At 34.0% G+C, this 26,399-nt stretch overlaps 2 protein-coding genes across 2 annotated transcripts; both read left to right on the top strand.

The window, feature by feature from the left end:
* Positions 1 to 194: 194 nt before the first annotated feature.
* Positions 195 to 1,136, top strand: LOC105798443 ((-)-isopiperitenol/(-)-carveol dehydrogenase, mitochondrial). The gene has a single exon (XM_012628499.2). It carries the CDS (start codon positions 233 to 235, stop codon positions 1,022 to 1,024), a length of 792 nt encoding a protein of 263 aa, XP_012483953.1. The 5' UTR covers positions 195 to 232; the 3' UTR covers positions 1,025 to 1,136.
* Positions 1,137 to 2,540: 1,404 nt separating this feature from the next.
* Positions 2,541 to 5,420, top strand: LOC105798444 (SWI/SNF complex component SNF12 homolog). Its single transcript, XM_012628500.2, has 2 exons — positions 2,541 to 4,599; positions 5,257 to 5,420. Exons 1-2 carry the CDS (start codon positions 3,092 to 3,094, stop codon positions 5,330 to 5,332), a joined length of 1,584 nt encoding a protein of 527 aa, XP_012483954.1. The 5' UTR covers positions 2,541 to 3,091; the 3' UTR covers positions 5,333 to 5,420.
* The last annotated feature ends 20,979 nt before the right edge of the window (positions 5,421 to 26,399 follow it).

Raw genomic sequence — 26,399 nt, forward strand, 5'->3', positions numbered from 1 at the left:
TAAATTTCCCCTACACTGTTTATACTTCCTCTTCATTTGATCTGAAATCTTACCTAAATTAAACTGACGTGTTTAGATGAAAAAAAAATTAAATTTTAGAAACGTTTACTTTAAATAATAATTTGTTCAATAATAATAATAACTAATAATCCTCGTTTTAAAGATGTTGGTATATTTGCCATATATTTAGGGCTAACTGCGTTGTAACACGTCAAAGATCAGCGTTTCCACAATGTTCAATAACAAGCTAGAAGGCAAAGTAGCCATCATCACCGGTGGAGCGAGCGGTATCGGCAAAGCCACCGCCTGTCTCTTCGCCAAGCACGGTGCCCGTGTGGTGACCGCCGACATCCAAGATGAACTAGGCCAGCAGGTAGCCGCATCAATCGGTTCCCAAAAGTGCAGCTACATCCACTGTGATGTTACCGATGAAGAGCAAGTGAAAGGCATAGTGGAATGGACCGTCCAAAACCATGGCCAACTGGACATCATGTTTAGCAATGCTGGGATAGTTCGTTCCAACAAGGGTACCACCTCCAACTCCAACCAGAACATCCTCGACCTAGACCTCGCGCCTTTCGACCACCTGTTCGCCGTCAACGCCCGCGGCATGGCGGCTTGCGTCAAACACGCGGCGCGTTCCATGGTTGAGAAGCGCGTGAGAGGGAGCATCATCTGCACGGCCAGTGTATGCGCCAGATGCGGCGGGGAACACCACGTGGATTACTTTATGTCGAAGCATGCGGTGTTGGGATTGGTGAGGTCGGCGAGCAAGCAGCTTGGGGTGCACGGGATCAGAGTAAATAGCGTGTCGCCGTTCGCGGTGGCGACCCCATTGATATGTAACCTGACGGGAATGAAAGCGGAGGAAGCTGAGAAGTTTTACGAGGGGAGGACGATTTTGAAAGGGGTAGTGGTGAAAGAGAAGCACGTGGCTGACGCGGTGTTGTTTCTAGCATCGGAAGATTCGGAGGTGGTGAGCGGACATGACATGGTAGTGGATGCTGGGTTTTTGGGCAAATAGTTAAATGGTTGGTCACCGGTAGGTCGGCCCAAAATCATGAAATATGGTCCACGCTCCTTTGTTTGTTCAATAAGGACTTGCTTTTATGAAATAATTTCATATCTTTTCGGGATTCTCACCTTGACACTATCAAATTGATAGGTTAAATTATAGTTTTAGTCCCTATGGTGGCATAACTATTTGCCCTTGCGGTCCATAGCCTGATACCTGAGTTTCATTGAGGGCTTCAAAGGTCGGCTTAACTGTGCCATCCATATTTATAGAGAATATAAGAGGGTATCAGCAAGTGGGATAATTTTCGGTTTCTGCAAACATCAATTTTCATCTCTTCAAATTATCCACAACATGCAATTTATCCAAAAATGTTTTATTCCACAAATATTCATAAATAATCTTCATGAATGATCACATTAGTCGATCACCTTATCATGCCATTATTTGCATTATCGGGTCGGTAAAATATCAATATTATATGCAGTATAAAAGGAGTCGTTTAAACTGAGTTATCACTATATTTATTAAAAATAGATTGGTGTGATAAAAACTACAAAGTCAACATCAGTTTCCATATATCCCTAAAATTCATCAATTATATTAAAATTACAATTACAATGGAATTAAAGAAAAAAACTACCATTCAAGGTCCCTCCCTTTTATCTATGTCACTAGAGTTTATATTTTGTACAATTCTGAAATTTTTTTTTTTAGATTTTAAATTTTAAATTTAATTGTTAATATTGTTAGATTTGTTGGTATGACATTTTAAAATAAATAATAATAATAAAACTCGCTTAATAGTCATGTAACTAATAAAATAGCATCTGTAATGAACATGAATTTAACAAAATAATTTTAATAGCTTTACTTAATTGTAATTTAATTTTGAAATCTAAAAATCTAAAAAGTAAAAAAATTAAATTCTGAAATATAAAACTATTATTTAAATTTAAAAATATTAGAATTTATTGCATATTACAAACTTTTTAAATAAAGTTTTAAGTTCTAGTCCCTTCTATTTAGGGTCTGCTTTGATTGAAACACAATGTGAATATCCAATATGAGATTATCTTAAATTCAAAAAAAAAAAAAGAGGTTAATATACTTTTTTTTATGTTAAGGTTTGATTTTAATGTTTAAATTGGTACTTGAGTTTAGCTTCAATTTGATACTTGGTTTTTTTTGTCTCAATTAAATACGTGAGTTTGGCTTCAATGTTTAATTTGATACTTGAGCTTTTTTTTGTCCCAATTAATTACCTATATTTTTTTATTAGAGGACATATATCAAACATTTTAATGAGCCACATGATGCAGTTTGTTCCGAGCATCACATTAAACATTGAAACAAATACCTAACTGGGATAAAAAAAACTCAAGAATCAAATTAAACATAAAATCAAACTTAGGTATCAACTGGCATATTAACCCAAAGAAAAGGGTGTACCAAGGCATAACTAACCCGATCCATAAGATTGCAATAGCCCAGCCCAGTGATTATGGATAGGCGTGTTTGGAAAATGGCAATGGTAAACGAAAGTGAGAAAATGAAGGAATCAGATAGAGAAAAAAAGGCAGCAAAGAAAATGAGCTAAGGCTTTCTTTGCTGGAAGAAAAAGCCAAAACAGGGAAACCAAAAATTAAGACTCTTCACTCTTTCGTAAGATTATTTCAGTCTTTTCCTTTCTGAATTTTACGATCTTTTTTTTTCTTTTCACTCTTAATTCTCTCTTTTAGTTTCAATTGTCCCCCTTTTAATCTAATTTTGTGATTGTAATCTTGCACTTTCTATTTTTTTGTTTCGCTTTCAATTCCCCCTTGTAGCGTGTAAAAAGCCTTTTCTTTTGCTAGATTTGGTTCGTTTTCGAATTTAGTGTCTTTGGAGGATTTTGCAAAATTAGGGCTTTTTTGGGGTTTAGGTGTCCATTAGGGTTCTACTTCTAAAGCTTTGGTTTTGAATTGAAAATTTGCTTGCTTAGGTGTTTGTGGTTGATGGGTATTTTACTGAGATACTGAATGTTTTGGAATTTGGTGGGTATTTGATAGTTTTTCGCAGTGAATTAGATTAGTGATGTCTGTGAATAACAATAACCCTCCTAAGAGCATTGGGGCGTCTTCGTCGCCCTTTGGTAATGCTTCACAAGCACAAACACAAGCACAACTCAGTGCTGGTTTTCAAAATCAGTATCAGCTATCCCAAGCTCAGGCCCTTGCTCATGCTCAAGCTCAAGCTCAAGCGCAGTTAGCTCATGCCCAATTCCAAGCACACTTACAAGCTCAAGGTTTGTCCCTTAACCAAGCTCAAAATGCCGGCATTGGGAACTTAGGTACGTCTTCGCCATCCATGTCGACTCCTGGCAGTGCAAGTGCCAAGAGGATCCTTCAAAGGCCCCCTATGCGTCCTCCTGGTGTTCCTGTGACAAATACAATGTCTCCTTTGAGAATAATGGATCTTACGACCGCCGCACGTAAAAAGAAGCAGAAGCTTCCCGAGAAACAGCTGCAGGATAGAGTGGCGGCAATTCTTCCTGAATCTGCTCTGTATACCCAGCTTCTTGAGTTTGAGGCACGTGTCGATGCTGCCTTAACTCGGAAAAAAGTTGACATCCAAGAAGCCCTTAAGAATCCACCTTGTGTTCAAAAAACACTTCGAATATATGTTTTCAACACATTTGCTAATCAGATGCAAACAATCCCAAAGAAGCCTAATGCAGAGCCCCCTACATGGACCCTTAAGATAATAGGAAGGATCTTGGAAGATGGGGTAGATCCAGATCAACCTGCATTTGTTCAAAAAACAAACCCCTTATACCCTAAGTTTTCATCTTTCTTCAAGAGAGTGACAATTTCCTTGGATCAGAGACTATATCCGGAAAATCATATCATTATATGGGAGCAGGCTCGATCGCCTGCTCCTCATGAAGGTTTTGAGGTAAAGAGAAAAGGGGATAAGGAATTCACCGTGAATATTAGGTTGGAAATGAATTATGCGCCAGAGAAATTCAAGCTTTCTTCAGCTTTAGTGGAAGTCCTTGGTATTGAGGTTGATACACGCCCCAGAATTATAGCTGCAATTTGGCATTATGTGAAGGCTAGAAAACTTCAGAACCCAAATGATCCATCTTGCTTTATTTGTGATGCACAACTTATGAAAGTTTTTGGGGAAGAAAAAGTGAAATTTACCATGGTTTCGCAGAAGATATCGCAGCATTTGTCTTCGCCGCCACCTATACATTTGGAGCATAAGATCAAGCTTTCCGGGAACAATCCTGCTGGGTCTGCATGCTACGATGTGTTAGTTGATGTGCCGTTGCCTATACAGAGGGATTTGTCTGCTCTGTTAGCAAATGCAGAGAAGAGCAAAGAGATTGAACAGTGCGACGAAGCGATATGTGCTGCCATAAGGAAAATTCATGAGCACCGTAGAAGACGTGCATTCTTTCTAGGGTTCAGCCAATCTCCTGTGGAATTTATCAATGCTTTAATCGAGTCTCAGAGCCGGGATCTTAAATTGGCATCTGGGGAAGCAAGTCGAAGTTCTGAAAGAGAGCGACGATCAGATTTCTTCAACCAACCATGGTAAGCTCATCTTTATATTCTAGTTTCAGTTCATGTTTAATTTTTGAATCATTTCCCTCAGTTGGAACCATAGCCTATCACCCATGCAGTCATGTCTATTTGGTAGAAATTTCAGTTTCCAGTTGACCCCTTCAACCTTATTGCTAAGTGTACGGTCTTAAGTTATCTACAAAGGAATTTTTTTTGGTCTGGTTGTCAGTTTTCGTATGTCAAACAGCAATGCCTTGCTTATGTATCATTAGGAAATGCATTAAACTTAAGTACAGCAGCATGAAAGTGTGTAAACTATAAAAACGGGACAAAGTGGATTGTCCCGACACTAGCACTTCCATGCAATAACTGTGCCATAGGTGATCCTATTACCGGAATAGCTTCCAGACCACCTGGTACAATTTTGACTGGTCCTAAGGTAACGAATAACCTGTTACTCCAAAAGATGCGGTCAAACAACCAATTCCCTTTCTTGCGAGATTTGTTCTTAAAATCTATTGCTTGATATATCATATATTTGCTCCAGTTTTAAGGAAGTCATTCTTTAATGCAGCTTGGACCATTCTCAGTTGGTTTCTGTAAATAAAGTTTCTTATAGAAAACGTAATGTTAGCAATTTACGAATGATGAATATGTATTGAAGTTGTGGTTTGGTAATTCTAACAGGGTTGAAGATGCCGTTATCCGTTATCTGAATCGCAAGCCAGGTGCTGGTGGAAGTGATGCGCCAGGAAGCACATGAGTCGTGATTCCATTGATTTGAATCATGTACCAATTTTAGTCCATTCCTTTAATGGAAGTAGAATTGCAGTGTTGTTTTTTCTTTTTGGGGGGGGGGAGAGGGGGACAATTGAGAGGGATGTAGAACAGGAAGTAGCTTTGTGTAGGCATAATTATCATAAAAAATGATGATAATAATAATAATAATAATAATAATTTTCATTAGAAAAAAATTGTTTTGTTCAATTTGTAACTTGCATACTGTAGACCTATGTTATTTGTAACCGGGGATGCGTATTGATATAGATTTCTGCCATGGGTATATGTTCATATTGGAATATTTATGAAGAACAGGATAGTTGAAGGCTCCTGTTTTATATCTGACATGGAAATTTAATGAGTATTTCTTTTTTGTCCAGTATTATGAGATGCGCCTAGCCAAGTGAGAACTATGTTTTTTCCTACATAAGCTTTCCCATAATGCAATTCCACCCCCACCCCATTTTTTTCCTTAAGAGGAGAAGCTGTTGTAAAGAAAATAGAAAATGTTGGACATGGAAGGATTTTTATTTTATATTTTCTTTTCTTCGCCTTTGTTTAAAGAAATGTATGAAAATGGAAAATGTGGAGCCATTCCATGGTGAGGTAGCTAATTAGAGGAACAATAATTCAAATTAGGCTAGTTTACCAGATTTGGCTAAGATTTTTTTTCTATTCATTCGAAGTGAATTTGAATTCAATAATATTTTTAAATTCATCATCTTTCTTTAAAAATAAAGGTAAATTATCAAAATAGTCACTTTTGTTTGCCTCGGGTTACATTTTAGTCATTTACATTATCGTGTTGTAACATTTTAATCATTGAGCCGTTAATTGTTATTAACGGTGTAACGGTAAGCTGACATGGTACATTAAGTCATCATTTCAAATGAAAATTTTAGTTTAAATTCTACAATTGGTTCCTATATTTTTTCATTTTGAACAATTTAAATTTTTTTCTTTTAACTTTCCTTTTTTTTATTTTACTTTCCATCCTCTTCTGCTTCTCCCTTTGTTTTGCTCCCTTTTTCATTTCTTTTAATATAGTTTTTCTATGTTTTCCATTTGTTAAAACTAGTTGACAAGCTCGCCTCACTCGAAAAAATTAAATTGTTCAAAAAAATAAAAGTATAAAGACTAGTTTTAACAAATGAAAAACATAGAAAAACTCTATTAAAAGAAATAGAGGAGCGAGGAAAACAGAGAGAGAAACATAAGAGAATGAAAGAAAAAAAAAGAAAGTTTAAAAAACATAAAAGAAAAAAATTAAATTGCTCAAAACAAAAAAAAATGGGGACTGATTGTACAAATTAACCTAAATATTTGTTTGAAATGATGATTTAACGTGTCACGTTAGCTTACCGTTACACCGTTAACGACAATTAACGACTTAGTGACTAAAATGTTACAACGTGATAACGTAAGTGACTAAAACATAACATTTCAAACATAAGTGACTGAAATGTAACCTGAGCTAAACAAAGTGACTATTTTGATAGTTTACTCTAAAAATAATTATAAAATTTATCATGTTCCACTCATAATATGAGTGAAAACATTCATTTAACAAATATATAAAAATTTGATATAAAATCTAAATGTGACTTTGATCGGAATGGTTAAATTGAGTTGGTGAAACGTATGATGACTTGTTCAAATCTTATGTGTATATAATTTTCTAGATTTATCAAAATACAAAAGATATAAATGTTGGAAAATTTGAGTGGAGACAATAGAACCGGAGACTTGTATAGAAATAAATAGTAGACTTCGAGGCACGAATGACACTTTCTAAAAAGAACTATTTGCCTCCACACAAAGTTGCTAGAAGGTTAAGGTGAAGGACCTCTCGGGATACAACAAATTTTTGAATTTCTTTTGATTAGCAAAATCGAGGAATTTCCTAGCTCTTACTCTTGTTTTTGAAAATAAGATTGATTGTAATTGTATATTTGTGAGCACCATAATGCCTCTATTTATATGCACTCAATGAATACAATTTGAAGAGGCAGAACCCTTCATATTGGACATACTCCTTGGGAGAAACATGTCCCATGGAAATGTATTCATTGTATGATAAATCATTACTTTTAATTTGAAAAATGCTTATGAATAATTAAATTTGTAAGATGATAAATCATCACTTTTAATTCGAATAGTGCTCATATTAATTTGCAATCTATACTTTCCATCAATCCCCCACTAGATTGCTAATTTCAGAAAATAAGTACACAATGATTATGCATAAAGAAGGGTGTCCGCAGATTAAACCTTCCTTTAGTGCAAACTCTTAAAGTATCAACAAAGTGAATGGTGGCTAGTCGCTTGAACCATCACTCTTAACGTTAATACTGGAAAAAAATTCAAACATAATCGTAAAGTATTAGAGTGAGAATTTAATTTGCTTTAGCACCATTATGGACATGTGCTCATCCCGTTTCCTGAACATGTACGAGAGAAAACCATAAAAAAATCTCGTTGAAGCGACACCACTTCATGTCCATATAGGTGGATTTCATGACAATTAATCTCCATCCATTAAAAGTAAAACTCATCCTCCTAAAATATAAACACTAAATACTGATTCTTAGTTTACGTTGCCATTCGATAATTTGTTATTACCCTTTGAACCTTGAAACTAACTTTTGGCTAGAATAAGGTAGGGTTTCCATTATCAATGATGTGATTAGAATGATTTTAATCCCATCTTAGTGGTGGTACTCTTAACCAAACCCCTTGAAAAACCTTTTGTCAATGGATCCGCTAAATTGTCAATTGACTTAACTTAGGTAACAGTTATCACATCGTCCTTAATCAATTGCCTCACATACTCATGTCTCAAACTTATATGTCTAGACTTTTCATTGTACACCTTATTGTACGCTCGAGACATGGTATAGTCACTATCACAATATACAAAAATGGCGAACCTACGTCGTGGCCACAACTTTATATCTAGCAAGAGATCTCTTAGCCATTTCGCTTCCTTGCCAATAGCCGCTAAGGCTGTAAATTCAGTCTCCATAGTTCAATGTGATATGCAAGTTTGTTTCTTGGAGGCCCAACTAATGGCTCCACCTCCTATCGTAAAAATCCATCTCGATGTGGACTTATTGTCACTTAGGCTTGTAATCCAACTTGCATCCGAGTAACTTTCTAGTACTGCAGGATAATCACTATAGAATAATCTCAAATTTTTTGTTTTCTTAAGATAGCCAAAAATCCTACAAATGCCTTTCCAATGATCGGTACTAGGACAATTTGTAAATCTCGCTAATGTGCACACAACAAATGTGATATCAGGTCTAGTACAATGCAATGCATACATTAGACTTCCAATTGCACTGGCGTACTCAAGTTGCGCTATGGCCCTGCCATTATTCTCACTTAACTTGAAGTTCAAATAGTATGAAGTTGTTTAAACTTTTCCAATACTTTCTCGATGTAGTGAGATTGACTTAGTGCAAAGCCCTTTTCATGTTTTTTCACTTTTATACCTAGAATTGTATCTACCTCATTGAGATCCTTCATTTTAAATTTTGAGGCTAAATACTCTTTGCTCTCACGAACACCTTCCGTGTTCGTACCAAAAATCAACAAATTATCTACATAGAGATAAAAAAATTACACCATACCTATCGGTGAATTTAGTGTAAATACATTTATCCGCACCATTATGTAAAAAATCATGTGACAAGATAACCGAGTCAAATTTCTCATGCCACTATTTAGACACTTGTTTTAAACCATATAATGACTTGATCAACTTACACACCTTATGTTCATTCCCAGGAAGCACAAAACCTTCTGGTTGCTCCATATAGACTTCCTCTTCGAGATCACCATTCAAAAAATTCCTATTAACATCCATTTGATGTACATGTAACTTATGGATAGATGCAAGTGCTATAAGAATTCGAATGGAGGTCCTCCTAGCCACTGGTGCATAAGTGTCAAAATAATCTAGGCCTTGTTTTTTCCTAAATCCTTTAGCCACTATAGAATTGTAGATCACCATCCACATTAAACATTATGGGGATCTTTCTAATTACGGATTCTCTATTTCCCTCAACAAGCAATGCTAGAGATTGCGAGGAAATGAAATCAGGACTGAAGTCCTTTACTTTTCTCACTCTTTGACTTTTCCTCGGCTTCGTATCCTTCTTATCATAAAGACTTCTTTTGGTTTGATAATTTGAGATCATTGGTTGATATTCTTTTTTCGAATCTGTTGAATCATTGAAAACCTTATTTTCAATGAATACAACATCTCTTGTTTCAATTATCGTATTTGACACTAAGTTAAGAACACGATAAGCCTTAGAGTGTTGGGCATATCCAATGAATGCACCCTTAACGACTCTTGGACCTAACTTTGTTCTCTATTGGTTGGGAACTCTATAGTAAGCCAAACACTCCCACACTTTGAAATAATCTAATTTTGGCATCCGACCCTTCCATAACTCATATGGAGATACTTTGAATTTTCTCGATGGTATTCTGTTAAGAATATAACACGCAGTCAATAATGTTTCACCCCATAGTTTATCTGGAAAATTAACATTTAACAACATCGAGTTAACCATATCTACTAAAGTACGGTTCTTTCTTTCTACCAAACCATTTTGTTGCGGAGTATAAGGCGCGAAACACTCATGCACCATACATTGTTCCTCACAAAATATATTAAATTTATTTGAAAAATATTCACCACATCTATCACTACGAAGCACTTTGATTTTCTTACTAAACAAATTCTCAACCTCATTTTTAAAACGTTTAAACATATCAAAAGCCTCGTATTTACTTCTCATGAGATACACATAAGTAAATCTAGAGAAGTCGTCTATAAAATTGATAAAATATCATTTTCCACCTCTTGCTAGTGTTCTATTTAATTCACAAACATCTGAATGAATTAAATCTAACACTTGTGAATTCCTTTCACACTTATTAAGAAACGGCTTCTTGGTAATTTTTGATTGAATACAAATTTCACATTTATCCTCAAACTCATCATTACTTAGACTTATATAACCATTCTTTTGCATATATTGTAAATTTTTAAAATTAAAATATTCTAAACGCGCATGCCACAAAGGATAAGATTCAACAATATAAAAAGAAGAATTAACTTTATTCATATCAATGCTCAACTTGAACATACCCTTGTTACAATATCCTTTTCCTACATATATATCACCCTTAAGCAAGACAAACTTATCGGATTCCAAGATAATCTTGAACCCCTTGTTACATAGAATACTTGCGGACACTAAATTCTTTCTCACATCGGGATCATGCAACACATTAGTCAAAGTTAATTTCTTCCTAGATGTGAAGTTGAGTTCCACTGTCCCTTGACTGAGAACCTTAATCGATTGATAGTTGTCCATAAGCACTTCACGGTTTGCCACTAGTTCATAACTCTTGAATTGTTGTCGGTCATTACACACATGGACAGTAGCTCTAGAGTCGAGCCACCAATTATAGGACTTATTAGTCATGGCTATGTTGAGTTAAGTAATCATACAAATCTCTAAATTTTTTATCCCTTCCGTAACCATGGCCACTAAGTTCATGCCCTCCACTTTATTGGCTTTGGAAGTTGTGGCATCTTGCTTCTTTTTGAGAAATCTACAATCCTTAATATAGTATCATTTCTTATTGCAATTATAATAATTGTGAGCTTTTTTCTTATTGTCTTGCACGTCCTTGGTCTCGGATGTAGGCTTTCGCTTACCATTTCGAGAGTTCTTGGACTCGTTCACATGTTTCATTTTAGAACTTTGGGGAAGATACACTGCATCACGCTTCCGAGTTTCCTCTTTAATACGCAAATGCCTAAGTATTTTCTCCACAATGAAGTCTTCTACCATATGCAGAAGTTTCTTCCGATAATTGTTTCAAGACGAGGGCAACTTTGAGATGATAGCCCCAACTTGTAACAATTCCAGAATAATAACTTTCAAGTTATGAAGCCTACTTATAGGGACTTATAATTCATGGACTTGATCCATGATCGGGATACTATCGAGCATTTTGAATTTGAAATACTTCATCATTAAAAATTTATCAGTACTTTGTCACTCTGTGTTGTATTTCAAGAGTTTTCCATATTTCCACTCGGGATTGCATCGACATGTAAAGATCATACAATCGATCAGACAAGGTGTTAAGGATGTGTCCTCGACATGTGAAATTATCTTTTTCGTTCTTCTTCTTAAGTTCAACCACTTTCTTAATTTCCTGGGAATTTGCATTGGGGGCGGGATCCTGCACGGGTTGTAGGTTTGGATCCAGAACGTACGCCGCATTTAAGGCAGTAAGAAGGAACAACATATTTTCCTTCCAATGATTGAAGTTTGAACCATCAAATCGGTCAAGTTTCACTAACTTTTGGTTTATCACTTTGAATGTGATGTTAGCCTCCGTCGCCATCTCCAAAAATAGTTCTCTTTTATTGTTGGAAAATTTGAGTGGAGATGATAGAACCAGAGACTTGTATGGAAATAAACAGTAGACTTCGAGGCACAAATGACGCTTTCCAAAGAGAACTATTTTCTCCCACACAAAGTTTCTAGAGGGTTAAGACAAAGGTCATCTCGGGATACAACGGAGTTTTGAATTTCCTTTTATTAGCAAAATCAAGGAATTCCCTAACTCTTACTCTTGTTTTTGAAAATAAGATTGATTGTAATTGTATATTTGTGAGCACTATAATGCCTCTATTTATATGCACTCAATGAATACAATTTAAAGAGCCAGAACCCTTCATATTGGACATACTCCTTGGGAGAAACATGTCCCATGGAAATGTATTCATTGGATGATAAATCATCACTTTTAATTTGAAAAATGCTTATGAATAATTAAATTTGTAAGATGATAAATCATCACTTTTAATTTGAATAGTGCTCATATTAATTTGCAATCTATACTTTCCATCAATAAATACTTTCAAAATAATATTTATTATTTTAATGAGCAATTGGTAATTTTTTACATTGAAATCCAGTTAATGAATAACACCAATTTAATCAGCTCTAAACAGTAACAACAAACTATTGATTTGGATTGAATTAAATTTAGGCTATGACATGTTAAAATCGAGACATGACCCATCTATCGATTGTTCAAGGCTAATGGCCATCAAGCCTGAGCAAAAACCAATTCTAGTCACATTCCTTTTTAATACAATGTCTACTTTTACCAATAATCCCCTCAACCCTTAATTTGGAGAAAAACACGTTTAAACGTAGTTAAACTCATGTCTTCTTAATTTTTGCAATAGTGGCCATTGCGGTACGTGCACGAAAAATAAATAAAAACTTAAAAAAGTAAAGCAATTATTGCAACTATATACATAAAGTTGCAATTATTGCAACTATATACATAAAGTTGTAATATTTGTATACAACGAAACACAAAACAAAGAAGTGGTTGCTTGAATTTGAAACTAAATGCAATTTATGCTATTGGAAGTCTATCAATCTACTTAATCCTAGAATCATTACGGCAAGCACTTAAGAAGAGTGATTTTAGCAAGCTAAGAATTATAAATTAATGGAATCAATAAGTTGATTACTAGTGGCCAACAAAATAATGATTGGTTTCCTCACTTACTACTGATGCAACTATGCCTAAGTTAATTTAATGCACAATTCCTAACCTAATCATTCTCTCCTCTCGGTCTCAAATGACTAAACTCTGTTACTAAACCTTATTAAATTGATAAAAACATGATAAAGTGTCCTCTCAGCCTAACTTATCTCAATTTCCCCTGAAGTTGTCTAGCTCAAGTTAGTAATAACACCAATTTATGCAAAACAATGCATTAACACTAACATTAAGCACAAAATCACATCAAGAGTAATGGAGCCAACCAATCACCTTACAAATTAGTCAATATCCATATCAATTTCAACATCCAATCACTTCCCCATTCAATTCAACACAATTAAATGAAAGGGTAAGTATAAGAGATTGAGAAATGTACACCAATCGGTGAGAAATTCAGGCTTTAGAACTGAAGGTGCCATTGATGCAGACTTCAAATCCAATGCTGACAATTATTATTAGCAAATTGATGAAGAAAATGGTGGAAACTAAGACTATCTTACTTAATAAAGGAGTTTACAACCAGAAACTAAAGAGAAAATTACAATAACAAAAGGAAACTTACAAAAGAAATTCTCAATCTAGAAAACTTAGCAGAAAATCTATCAAAATCTATTCAATATTCTATTCTAATGTTTCTCTCTCTTCAGCTTTTTAAAATTCACTTATTTATACTAAGGGACCATTCAGAGGTTATTTACATTCATACCCATCATTAAAACATTCAATAAAGGCTTGTAAAATTCAATTGGAAGCCAAATTCCACGTAATTACCCCTAGTAACCGCTTCAAATCTCACAGTTATAGAGTTGTTGTTGCGACAACTTATATCAATGTTCGCGACAATGGCTCCTTTGACTGTAGCTTTGTTTCCAACTGTTGAATTATTATCGCAACAATAACTTACCATGGTCACGACATTGACCTTTCTGACTCCAACTTTGTTTTCAGCTATTGTGGATGTTATCGCAACAATTACTTGAGCCTGAAATCACCTCCAAAATAGTGGCAGCAAATTAAATCAAACAATTAAGATAAGAAAAAAAACAAAAAAGCCAAATCAAAATTAGAGTTTTTGAAAGAGTCCAAGTTGATTATGGAAAAAACTTGTTCTTAATAAATTTCAATCAAATTAAGATTGTGAATATGAAAAATAAGTTAAAAAAACATATTCAAAAAGAAAGTATTAAACAGAATGAAAATTCAAGAAAAGAGGTAAGGAAGGTGCGGCCAACAAAAAATAATAAAGATCCAATAAACTGAAGAGAATTTGAACTGATCTTGACGAGAAAAAAAGTGGTCGATTCAGATTTGAACAAAGAAGCAAAAACATATTAGTTCTTGAATTAAAAGAATGAAAAGAGAAATTAAAGAGTAAAGAAGAGAAGGGTAGAAAAAAGAGTCGAAGCATTAGTTGAATAGGTTTCTTGGAAGAAAAGAAACAAAACAATCAAAATAGTTTATTAGAATAAATTTTTAAGCCAAAATAAAATTATTTTATAACGAAAGAATTCAACACAATAAGAAAATAAGAGATCTCCTATTTTTTAGTGTTTCTTGATGAATAATGATGGGAGGATGTCTTTTCCTAGTTGTTTATGACCTTGAATTGAATCAAATAAATACTAGAATTAAAGCAACAAGAATCGAACAACAGAAAACTAAACAAGAGAAAAAATGAAGCAAAGAGAAGATGAAAGTGGTGTGATAGGTGTCCTAAGGAGCCTTGGAATCGAAGAAACCACAACCCCTTCAAACGACTCTAATATTCCCTCCAAAAAAGTATTCTTGACAAGTCAAAGCTTGAAGATGGTTCCCACAATCTAAAAGATTGTTAAAACTACTAAAACATCAAGAAGAATTCTTGAAGAGAATAAACTCAAAGAGTATTTATTTAAGCAAAAGATGAATGAATAACAAGGGGGCACACCATATATAGCCTCACAAATGCTAGTTGATCTCCCTAAAATTAGGGTTTTGATAAGTATGCTAACTAAGCATGACGACTCATCAAATAACTAACTAACTAATATGTGAAAAATATTTCTAAAAACATTTCTAAGTGTGGAATTAATGAGAAATTCAGTCAAGGCTCATAATGGGCTCCTTAGACTAAATTTTTACACATTGATCTACTTATTGAATAAAATTTGAAAAAAAAAATTAAAAGATTTACAAATTGGAGCACTTTCACAATTTGGCCAAATATTTTACTAAGTCTTTCTCCAAATTTCATATTGGGTTTGTGGACATCCTAATAGGTGATTCTCAAGAACTTGAACTTGTGATCTATTTGCTCCCAGAATTGGCTCATTCAATCTCGTCAATGTGATCCATCATGCACAAGCTTCAAGAATTAGTTTCTTTGATCAAGGATTCTAAGATTTGAAATCTTGATTTTCTTGATTCTTAAAATCACCCAAAACAATAAAATTGGATAAAGATTCGGTTTCTTAATTTTCTTGAAAATAAAAAAAGTGAATCTTGATTTTGTGTTTTCCCCGTACGCACTTTTAGGGCTTTCGTAACGAAGTCTTGGACAGTTTCATTCAATCTTGCCTTGATCTACCTTGTTTTTAACCTCGTTATTGGGTATTGAGGTAAAGAAAGCCCATTTCATCTGTTGTCCACTTGTTGGGACTTGATGCTTACATCATCTTTAAGTGTGAAAATGGCCTAATTAACCATATTGATCTATGACGTGTCAAATAGAAATTGTACAAACTAAGCTAGGGATCAATCAACATTCAAGCCGTATTATTTGATTTTATTTTATTAAATTTTGTTTGGTTATTACTTAATTTCACTTGGTTTGATTCATGTTCATTTTTCAAAATAAGTAACTTGTTATTTCTTGAACCATATTAATTTTATTTTTATTTAATTTGTAATTATTTTTAAAATATAAAAATAAAGATTTAAAAAAATTAATTTAAAATATATTAAATGATTTAAAATTTTAAAGTTGATCAACCGAAATAGTTTAAAGTTTGAATCAGTACAACTTAGTTAAATTTTCTAAAATTTAGAATAGTGTAAACTTTTCACAATCTTTTTCCATAGTCTTTAATGCCAGTTTAGGGTGTAAGGGCAAAAACTTCTTGAATCTAAGTTTTGAAATGATGTTTCTTGCAAGCTTGTTTAGGTTTCTGGTATAACGATATGATAAGTTTAACTATTTATATTATAGCTCAATACACTCCTAAAGGTTCTTGTGATAATTGCAAAGGTCCTGCTGTTTAGACTTGCTGTGTTTTCTGGTGAGTTCCTTCTTACTTCCATGTGTGTGTAATGCCTTATTTATTTTTGTTTAAGGTAAGTATTCATATTCTGTAAAGATGAAATACCTGTACATGAGCGATGGGTGTTCATAATTGTTAGTCTAGTTTGGTTTGTCTGCGTTAAAGGTGTAAAAAACTTTCTTTGTGTTTAAGCCACTACCCTTTGCTTCTGACAAGGATAATATGAACTGGAAAATGGAAATGAATTCATGGCGTTTCCTTCAATGGAATAAACATTGAACTGGCAGATCACGATTCATAAAAATGGTCGTGTAACCTCTGGTAGGGCAGAAATTATGTTGTAAACCATATTGGCAAATCATGACAAAGGAATATTAATGGAATGAATTATATGGCTTGACTATGGACAGGGGTACGTGGCTAACATGAAGAAGGTTAACTGTATGGTCACATGGGCATGATGTACATGCCAAAGGGAATATTATTTGGTGTATTGTCTGTCTATGATTGTACCCACCAACTGGCGAACTGTGTATCTGCATTGAGTTGGAAAGGTTTTATTTGAATAATGTATAATCGATGTAATGTCTATTTCTGGAACTCACTAAGTTCTTTGAACTTACTTAGTTACCTTTCTTTCTCAGGCCTATTGACGAAGTAAAGGAATATATGAAGACTAGGCTAGAGGACAATCACTACTGTGAGACTTCTAGTATTAAGTACTATGCATGACATAGGAGTGGAGTCGAGATGCTTACATTTTGAAGAATTGATTTTATATTTAAATTTTTGTTCATGAAACTACAATTTCCATGAAATTTCAGTGAAGTTTTCATGGTTCTTAAAGTGTACCATTTTATCTAGCCTTGAATGACAAATTGCTTACATTCTATATTAAATTAAACTGTAGTTTAAGTTGGTTTACGTCAAATATGGTTTTAAAGATATTAATTTTATGTTAGTAACACGGCATTCTCGGATCCTCCTTAAGGGTTGGGTTTGGAGTGCTACACCCTTAGGGGCGTCATTTCATAAGTTTTTAGGTCTATTTGATTTAGTCCAATTTATTACGATTTAGTCATTGGTCCAAAAATCAACTTACCCACATCTTCATCAACCAACCCTTTTTGGAGTTTAGTTATCCATGTTAAAAAATAGAGTAAACAAATGTAAAAATCAAAGCTTTAATAGACATGGACATAAATCCTAAGGAAAACATAAAAGTTGAGATTTTTACTCTTTAAAACTTGCAAGAAAGATAAATAGAAGCATCTAACAGTGAAATCTAAAGCTAGGAACATTAAAGGAACAACCTTTAATTGATTAAACATAAAAGAAACTGAACTGCATCCAACTTAAAGTTGAGAATGTCATTACAATAAAGGGAAAAAGGATTAAAGTTGTATATAAACCTAGCTATAATAATAACTAACCTAACTAATTACCATTAATACTAAGAAGAACAAGAAAATGTGCAAGAAAAGTAAACTACTTTAAATGTAACAACCTAATTTCAGTGGTATCAGAAACAATGGTTTTGGGACCACAATTTCGATGAGTGTGTTATTATTTTATTATTTATTTAATGTCTATGGGATTATATTAAGGTCGTATTAAAGTTTCGTTAAGAAATTTTTAAGTTTAAATGATTAATTAGGTAAAAGGACTAAATCATAAAGGTTGCAAAAGTGGGTTTCTATTAATTAACAATGGCTAAATGGCTATGGAAAGGAAATTTAATGTACTTAGATGGTAAATATACCATAATTAAGTTAGTGGATAGTTATGGACAAGGTTTTATTGAATTTTTTATTAATTTTAAGGTTAAAGTAGTAATTAGTAAATAAAAGAAAAATTAAGTAAATTGAAGACAAAAGAAAGATATTATATTCTCCATCTTTATTTTATAAAACCTAAATTAGCCATTAGAGAAGAAGGAAGGTTCGACCAACACTTTGTTCTTGCATGGTATGTAAATTTGTCTCGTTTTTAATTATTTTTATATTTTTGAACTCGTTTTAGCTTAGTCTAACTAACTCGGGGGTTAATTTGCAAAACTGTTAAAGGTTGAGGGATTTTTCATGGTTGTTTTTGAATAGGTTTTGAATTTATTTGATAGATTATTAATCTTGGTTGTAAAACAAACTTGTTTTGTTAATGATTTTTGATGAATTTCGAAATAGGGATTAAATTGTTAAAAGTGTAAATCCATGGATTTTATTATGAAATTTTGGTATTTATGGGTTGTACCAAGGTCCCTAGTAGAATTTGTTAACATGGGTTTAGGTTAAAATGGTTAAATTTCAAGTTATGAGCTTAAGAACTAAATTGTGAAAAGTTAAAATATTAGGGTAATTTCATAATTTTACATAAATATGAATTATGGATTGAATTGAATTGAATACTTGAAGTACTTAATTGAATTAAATTATCTATTTAGGTCAAGATAAACAACAATCGGACTTAAATCGAGGAAAGGGGAAAGCTTCGGATTAGTTTCAAATTATACTTCTACGACTATAGTCGCCGAGGTAAGTTTGTATGAATTATAATGGTATTAGTGATAACTAAATTGATTATTTACCATATTGTGTTAATATAAACAGACTTGAAAATGCTTATGAATTGATGTTTTGAGTAGTTGGCGGATAACAAATCATGTTTGAACCTTAATAATTCTTAGGATACGAATGACATGTCATTAGGGATTTCATGTTTCGGGTGCTGGTCTTGAATGTCTTACCGATGGCTGAGGTCTTGCATTTGTTGCAAATTCTCCATAGCTTGTGTGAGCAGCATTGTGTACCTAACATTTCGACCCATAGCTCGTGTAAGTAGGCCCATTTCACAACTTGTGTGAGCACTATTGAAAAGGAAAGGTTACGGTTATATGGAAAGGCACACTATGTGTGAGCATTCCCGAGTATTCGATGTAATTCTAGATGGTTCAACGGGTAAGCAAAGAAAATAGCCTGGTAAGCATACAATTGAAATGATTCATGATATTATGAAAAGGTTGATGAGTTAAATGATGTGTATATGAAATTTACTTACCATATGGTGGAACTCAAATGTATCATGGATGAACCTTCTAACTTGTAAGTTTGATTGTGCTTGTATAGGTTTTTACTAAGCTTATGGCCTTGGTAATGATTTTATGCTTATTCTATAGTTTGTGCTAAAGAAATGGTAAGTTATGTTTAAGTTTATATGAGCTTACTAAGCACTAATTGCTTACGTAGTTACTTTCCTTTGTTTTATAAATTATCAAAAGTTCTATCGGTTGGAAGCTTGCCGGAGATCAATCACACTATTCAACAACCATTTCGGTAGTTTTTGTGTATTTTGGCCAATGATATAAATGGCATGTATAGGACCCTTTTATTAAGGTAGTTCTTGAATGTGTAATGGTTGATTTGGTATGTATATGCTTTTGAAATTTATGTTTGGTTTGATGAGCTTTGGAATCTTGGCAGGTTAGGTCATTTTGGCCATTCCTAAGTGCTTGTATATAAGACTCTTTTGGTATGTTTGTGATGGCATGTAAATGGCCATTTGTGATGTCATTTTGGTAGAAAAATAAACTAGGTTTTGTGCTTGAAGTATGGATATATTGATTTGTTTGGTTAATGATATTTTAGTATAAATGTGGTGCTTTTGAATGGCATATTGGTTAAATGGAATAGGATGTTTGAAATGGTATGTTTAGATGTATTTGAAAGATGTGTAAGTCTCTTAAATGTGTGTACAAATAGGATGATTGGTTAGGTGTGGTTTGGCCTTGAAATGACTTGTTTTTAGGGTCAAATTATGGATCACACGGCCTGGGACATGGGCTTTCATACGGTTGTGTGACATACACAGCTTGGCGACAAAGCCGTGTGTCATTTGTAAATTCTTAGTGTATTAAGTCAGTTAGTTACATGGCCTAGCACACGGCCTGCGACATGGTCGTATGTTGTAAGTCAGAGAGTTACACAATCTAGCACAGGGCCTACGACACGACCGTGTGACCCAACTCAGTGAGTCACACGGGTGGAGACACGGGTTAGGACATGGCCATGTGTCTCTTTGCTCAATTGTTCACGGCTTTGGGTATGTCACACGGCCGTGTGACCCCTGTTTTCAAATTTTGTAACTTTTTTGCCAAATATTTTGTTTTGTTTCAAATTAGTCCCAAATTGCTTTTAAGCTATTTTTAGGGCCTCAAAGGCTCGATTTAGGGACCAAGTGCATGTTTGATTGGTTTTTAACAAGATTAATTTATTTAATGTTATAATTTTAAATGTTATGTTAAATGTTCAGTAATGCTCCATAACCTAAATTCGGTGACGAATACGAGTTAGGGGTTTTACATTTAGTGGTATCAGAGATACAGTTTAGTCGGTTCTCGGATTGAATGTAGCATGTATGGAGTCTAGAAATACATGCCATTATATAACCTGTGATAGTGTGATATCTCCTGACTCAAATTGAATTATGTTTTTATATAGACAAAAGAAGTTATCCAATCTAGCTGATTCCGATGAGGTTACTTGTAATGCACAAGCCTCCATTCATGGAGCAGCTAGTAGTGGGCCCGTAACTGAGGGCCGAGGAAGTGAGGCTAAAGAAGCCTTCTTCCAAATGATGTTTGAGTGGTTCTCTGAGTTCGTTAGAACAAACTTTATAGCTCAACGACCTTGTAATACCCCAAACCCGACCTAGACGTTATGACCGAATCAGGGAGTGTTACGAAGAAGAGATTTAAAATCGACGATATATCGATAAAACCATATTTAGTTATTTGATAAAAGTCCAAGTATTATAAAATATATTCGTTACTGAAACTGTGATATGAAGTTCTTTAAAGTTAATCGTTTATTTTGCAGCGGAAGTTTGGAAAATCGTTTAAAATAAAAATCAAGCTCGTGTTTTCAAAAACCCATTTGTTTGTGTAAAATGTTTTTGTTAACTTTGCAGAAAAGTAGCAAATCAAGATCCAAAAGTTAAAACCAATTAGTCCAGAGAGTCCCAAAAATTACAACTTTCAAGGAAAACCAGACTTTAAAATTAAACCATTAATTACTAAGTAAAAATAGTTCTCGATCGAGTGGTCATCGCTGAGCCTCCGTCGTATCGACCCGCCTAAGTCTGTAGATTACCTGGACAGAACAGACAAATAGATGTGAGATTTCGTAAACTCAATGTGTAACCCAACAGAAATAGACATGCAATATACACAATATTTCGTATATAGTCAAATATAGATTCGGACCTAAGTCCATAACAAATGCAGATACCAGATAAATAGAACATATATACAGAATCCTATCCCAATCCTCTACACACCATCTCTGACCATCCCATCACACCATGTGAGGTTAAAAACACCCACCCATCCTTACACACCATAACAGATAGTATGCAGTCAAACTGCCAGAATTAAGGCGAAAGGTCACCGTACAGAACACTTCCGCTACATATACAAATCCCCAACCCACACATATAGAAAATACAAATTTAACAGAATCAACATGCTTAACATGCTTATGTACATATTTCATATATGCATACTCAAACAGAGCAGTCATGCATACGTATCAGTGTCCTACTCAAATCAGACTATCAGAATATCAAATCACATGATTTAGGGTTTGGTTAGCCCTTATCGACCCTACGGTAGGCCCACAGTCGATCAGGACGACCCGTGTGACCTTTGGGAAAACTTTAGAATTATGGGCCCTTATGCCCAAATTGGCCTTGCCCGTGTGGTGCACACGATCTGGGCCAAAACCCACACGACAACACTCACGACATCAAATGGTCGTGTCTTGCGCACAGCCACACCTTCGTCAGTCACACGGCCGTGTCCCGCACACGGCCAACTACACGGCTGGCTGCACGCCCATGTTGCGTCGACAGACCCTATTTTCGGCTTTCGTTGAAACTCAATTTTTCGTGTTAATAGTACACACCTAGTTCGATTTTGATGCGAATGTAATCTTGAGACCTCCCAAACCTAAAAACAATATTCCAAACACCATTTTTAGCAATCTAATTACAAAATTATCAATACAAAATCGAGCAACGCGCATACACTTACCGCTATCAAACTCGATCACGCATACAGATTAGCTTGATTGAGTGAAACCACTGTCTCACCGCCTTCTCCTATACAAAATGTTTATAGAGAATTACTTTCCCTTACAACCCACACTAAGAATACAAGCGAAAAGGAGAACCCAATTGCTTACTAAAATGGAACCAATCTACAAGTGAAAACCTCCCACTTACCTGACCACACGAAACACCGAAATCTCGAATTACACACAATAAACAAAAAGAGGGTACATATTGAAAAGGAAAATGACAGAAGAAGGGAAGAGTAAAGGAAAGTAAAACGAATGTCAGAAACTTGGAAGAGAGCGAGAGAATCGAAATTTTGAAAAAACAAAACAAAACAAAATAAAATCATATAATATCTATCCTAACCTCCCACTAACCTACTAACTCTCAACTCCTTCAGAATTTCACTTCCACCCAACCTTTATCTCACAACCGAAATAAAAATATCATCATCCACGCTCTTACAGGGAATCGAATACAGGACCTCCAGCAAGCTAACTCCTTACCACTCGAACCAAGAAGCTCATTTTGATATGAGTTTACTAAAGATAAAATATAACCCAACCCACCAAGGATAAAGCTAGGATAAAAAAAAACCAAAATTCCCAAATATGAGACTTGAACCTAAGACCTCATTCACACACCCAAAACACTTAACCACTGAAGCAAATACTCATTTATGCCAGATTTCACAAAAACATACTTAAATTATTCAGGGTGTTACAGACCTTCACCCCCTCCTATACCCCAACCTATACCCACTATTCATTAAGGTTTAGAATTGGCACGAATGAATAGACCTCTGGTTGATAAAATTCGTAAGTATGGGGCTGAAGAGTTCGTGGTACTATGGAATATGATCCAGAAAAGGCTGAGTTCTGGTTAGAGAATATTATCAGAGTTTTTGATGAATTGTCTTGCTCTCCTGCTGATAGTTTGAAATGTGCGATATCGTTGTTAAAAGATTCAGTGTATCAGTGGTGGAATACCTTGATTGCAGTGGTACCAAAAGATTGTTTTCAAGTAATAAGTAAGTATAAGAGTTATCGTCTCCACAGGGACTGTATTTAAATCAATACTTGTAAAAAATTACTATTTACAAATTGGTTAAGAAAAATACAATAATTTTGAGTGATAAGTGTTAAAATAAATTAATCAATTAAATTCAAGTTAATCTCAATGCAAATGAAATGAAATACAAGCTAAGGGTTTAGAATCGATTTTCATGAGTTAATAACAATAACATGAATAAGATAGAATAACTACAACATTTGACTCAATTCATTTTTCCTCAAGCTTAAGAATGTTCAGAACATATTCCATGGCAACTCGATCGTTCATTAACTGGGAATCTCATATAAGTTCAACCAAATCTTATACTTAGAAAAATATGCATAAAACAATGTCATAATTTAACTAAGGATTCCTTAGAATTTATGTAAAGTAATAAGAAAAATTAGGTTTGAAACAATTTAATTACGAAACTTAAAGTTATGTAAGGTATTACGTTCTCTTATTCTATTACGAACCTCTAATTTATTCGATTAGGATATAAATTAAGCAAGTATCTTCCAATTATTGTGTCCATTAGTTATCATCTAATTAGGATTGACTAACTAATTCTAATGCATTCAAACATATTTTAATGCATAAAATACATAATGATTTTAATTGGAAGCATGAACAACGGAGGTACAAAACATCATAAACATGAATCAAATGAACTTTATCAAATTAATGTGATCATTCTAGCTAAAACAAAATTAATTCATCTTTGTCAATGGAAAAACATCAAAAAATTTTGCAAACATTTTGAATAAAAATAAGATTAAGGAATAAGAAACTTTTCATGATTTCAGTAGTTCTCCGAAGACCGATTGTGGTGGCTTTCTTCGTTTCTTGTGATTGTAAAATGCTCCTCAATGTGGTTGGCCAATAGTGGTTTTCCTTAAGGGAAAATGCTAGCTAAAGGAGATGGGAAAACGGGAAGGCTTATGTGTGGAAAAGAGGGAAGAAAATGTAAGAGGAATGTGAATTGAGAGATGAATAAGTGATGAGGGATGATGGAATGAGAAGTAAGGGTTGGTATTTATAGTAGTGGGATGGCATAGAAGTTTGCTAAAATAGCTTGAAGATCCCTTGGTTTTCTCCTTTGCTTGGCGGGCCTTGAAATGTGGAAAGGGATGTTGATAGTTGCTTGATTCTTTCTTGATTTCATGCATGAATCATGCAAGGGGTTGGACGGTTTCTTGGGTATTAGTTGGGAGCTGATTTCTAATTCTTTCACAAGTGCAAAGACCACCAAATTAACTTTCCCAAAGCTGATTTGGGCTGCTCTTGATGGCTTTTTCGAATTTGGGTCATTCTCCCTCTTTTTGGACAGTTTTGACAATCCAATTGAGAGCAGACTTCAGTCTTTTCAATAACTATCTTTCAAATTGGGTTGAATTAAATTTGTGAGTCAAATTTAATGAGTTTCCTGTCCATATGGAGTAAAAATTAACTTGTGTCCATGTGATATTAATTAGCTCCCATACTCCTTAATTCAATGGTTCATCTATGATAATTTGAGCACAAATATTAGCATGTAGCATAAGATAGTTAAATTATGCAAAATTAATACATAAATTTATAAAATTGCATACTATACTAAAATTATGTCCATTGTCTCAATATGAAAAAAATCACCCAAATAAATATCCAAATACTCACGATTAATATAAATTTTAAGTAAAAAGGTGATATAAACAACTATAAAAAAAGTTATATAATTTAGAGTTTATAAATGCCTCCCTACAACACTCAATCAATCGTTAGGGTCCCCAATAGCATAATTGGCCATTTTGGATCGAAAAATGAGGAAAAAGAGGCGATTTCACAAATCTACTTGTAAAAATTAAAATTATGTAAAACTACTAAAAAGACACTAAAAACACTTAAAAACAAGCTTGTTAAGTGACAAACAGGCCTAATTTGACTCATCAATTTGTGGCAGATCAATTATCATATAAATTATATTATTTAATTTTGAATTGATCGTAGTTGCTCTTGCAACGAATGTGGTACACTATAGCTCGGATCCAACGATTGGGTCAAGTTTAAAGTGTTACAATATATATCTAACTTGTAACAAATAATTATGCAACCTTTCATTATCAAGTCAAATGATGTATTCCAAATCTTACTGAATTGGCTTATCGGCTGATTAACCATTTTGAGTAATCTTTTACATACCTTGACATATAACATCGTATATAAGTGCTTGTAATCCAAATTATTAGCATATAATCAATCCCAATCATCATTCAACCAATTTGTAACATATATGTGTATTATTATTCCCCTATTAACTTGACCCGGACTCGAACGGATACACGGATCTATCCAACACACAAATTTGACACCTAGTGCCTCATCAAAACGTCTGAAATAAATAAATTACGCTTAGCGCTCATCGGTTTAACTAAAATAATAATTGTGCCCAACACTTGTCGGAACGTTCAAAAGAAAAATGCGCTGAGTGCTCATCGACATATAGTTGAAATAACCCATAATCAACATATCCCACGGCATGCCAACTATATCCGACTTTGCCCAAACAGATAATAGATTAACCAATTATTCAATTCAAAATATAGCTCAATTTACATTTCATCATTTTCAATTTATCAAGCACTTCATCAATTCATATATAACATAACATGAGTTAACCCATTTTCAAGCCAATTCACATTTTTATCAAGTTACACTATTTTCAATTTTATTCAATTTAGTCTTCTATCTCGATAATTGATCAATACCACATCAATTCAATTAAATTAAATATTTTAAACTCAACTCAATATCATACCATGCAAAAAAAAAATGCAACAATTGGAATGATTCGAATCAAAGAAATGCAAATAGGAAACTCCAAGCTATTCGTTGACGACTTTAGCTTTTCCTTTCCCTCTCGAGGAATCCGGGTCGACGTTAGCTATGGATTAACACAAACATACAATACCATCAATATCCAACCAAATTCACAATCAATTGCGATTTTATACAATTTTTACATTTTATTCAATTTAGTCCCTAAAA

Source organism: Gossypium raimondii, chromosome 9 (genome assembly GCF_025698545.1).
Source record: "Gossypium raimondii isolate GPD5lz chromosome 9, ASM2569854v1, whole genome shotgun sequence".
Lineage (NCBI taxonomy): Eukaryota > Viridiplantae > Streptophyta > Magnoliopsida > Malvales > Malvaceae > Gossypium > Gossypium raimondii.

Coding starts and splice junctions, on each gene's coding strand:
- LOC105798443 (XM_012628499.2), top strand. CDS start 233: ATGTTCAATAACAAGCTAGAAGGCAAAGTAGCCATCATCACCGGTGGA.
- LOC105798444 (XM_012628500.2), top strand. CDS start 3,092: ATGTCTGTGAATAACAATAACCCTCCTAAGAGCATTGGGGCGTCTTCG. Junction 4,600..5,256: donor GATTTCTTCAACCAACCATG/GTAAGCTCATCT, acceptor TAATTCTAACAG/GGTTGAAGATGCCGTTATCC.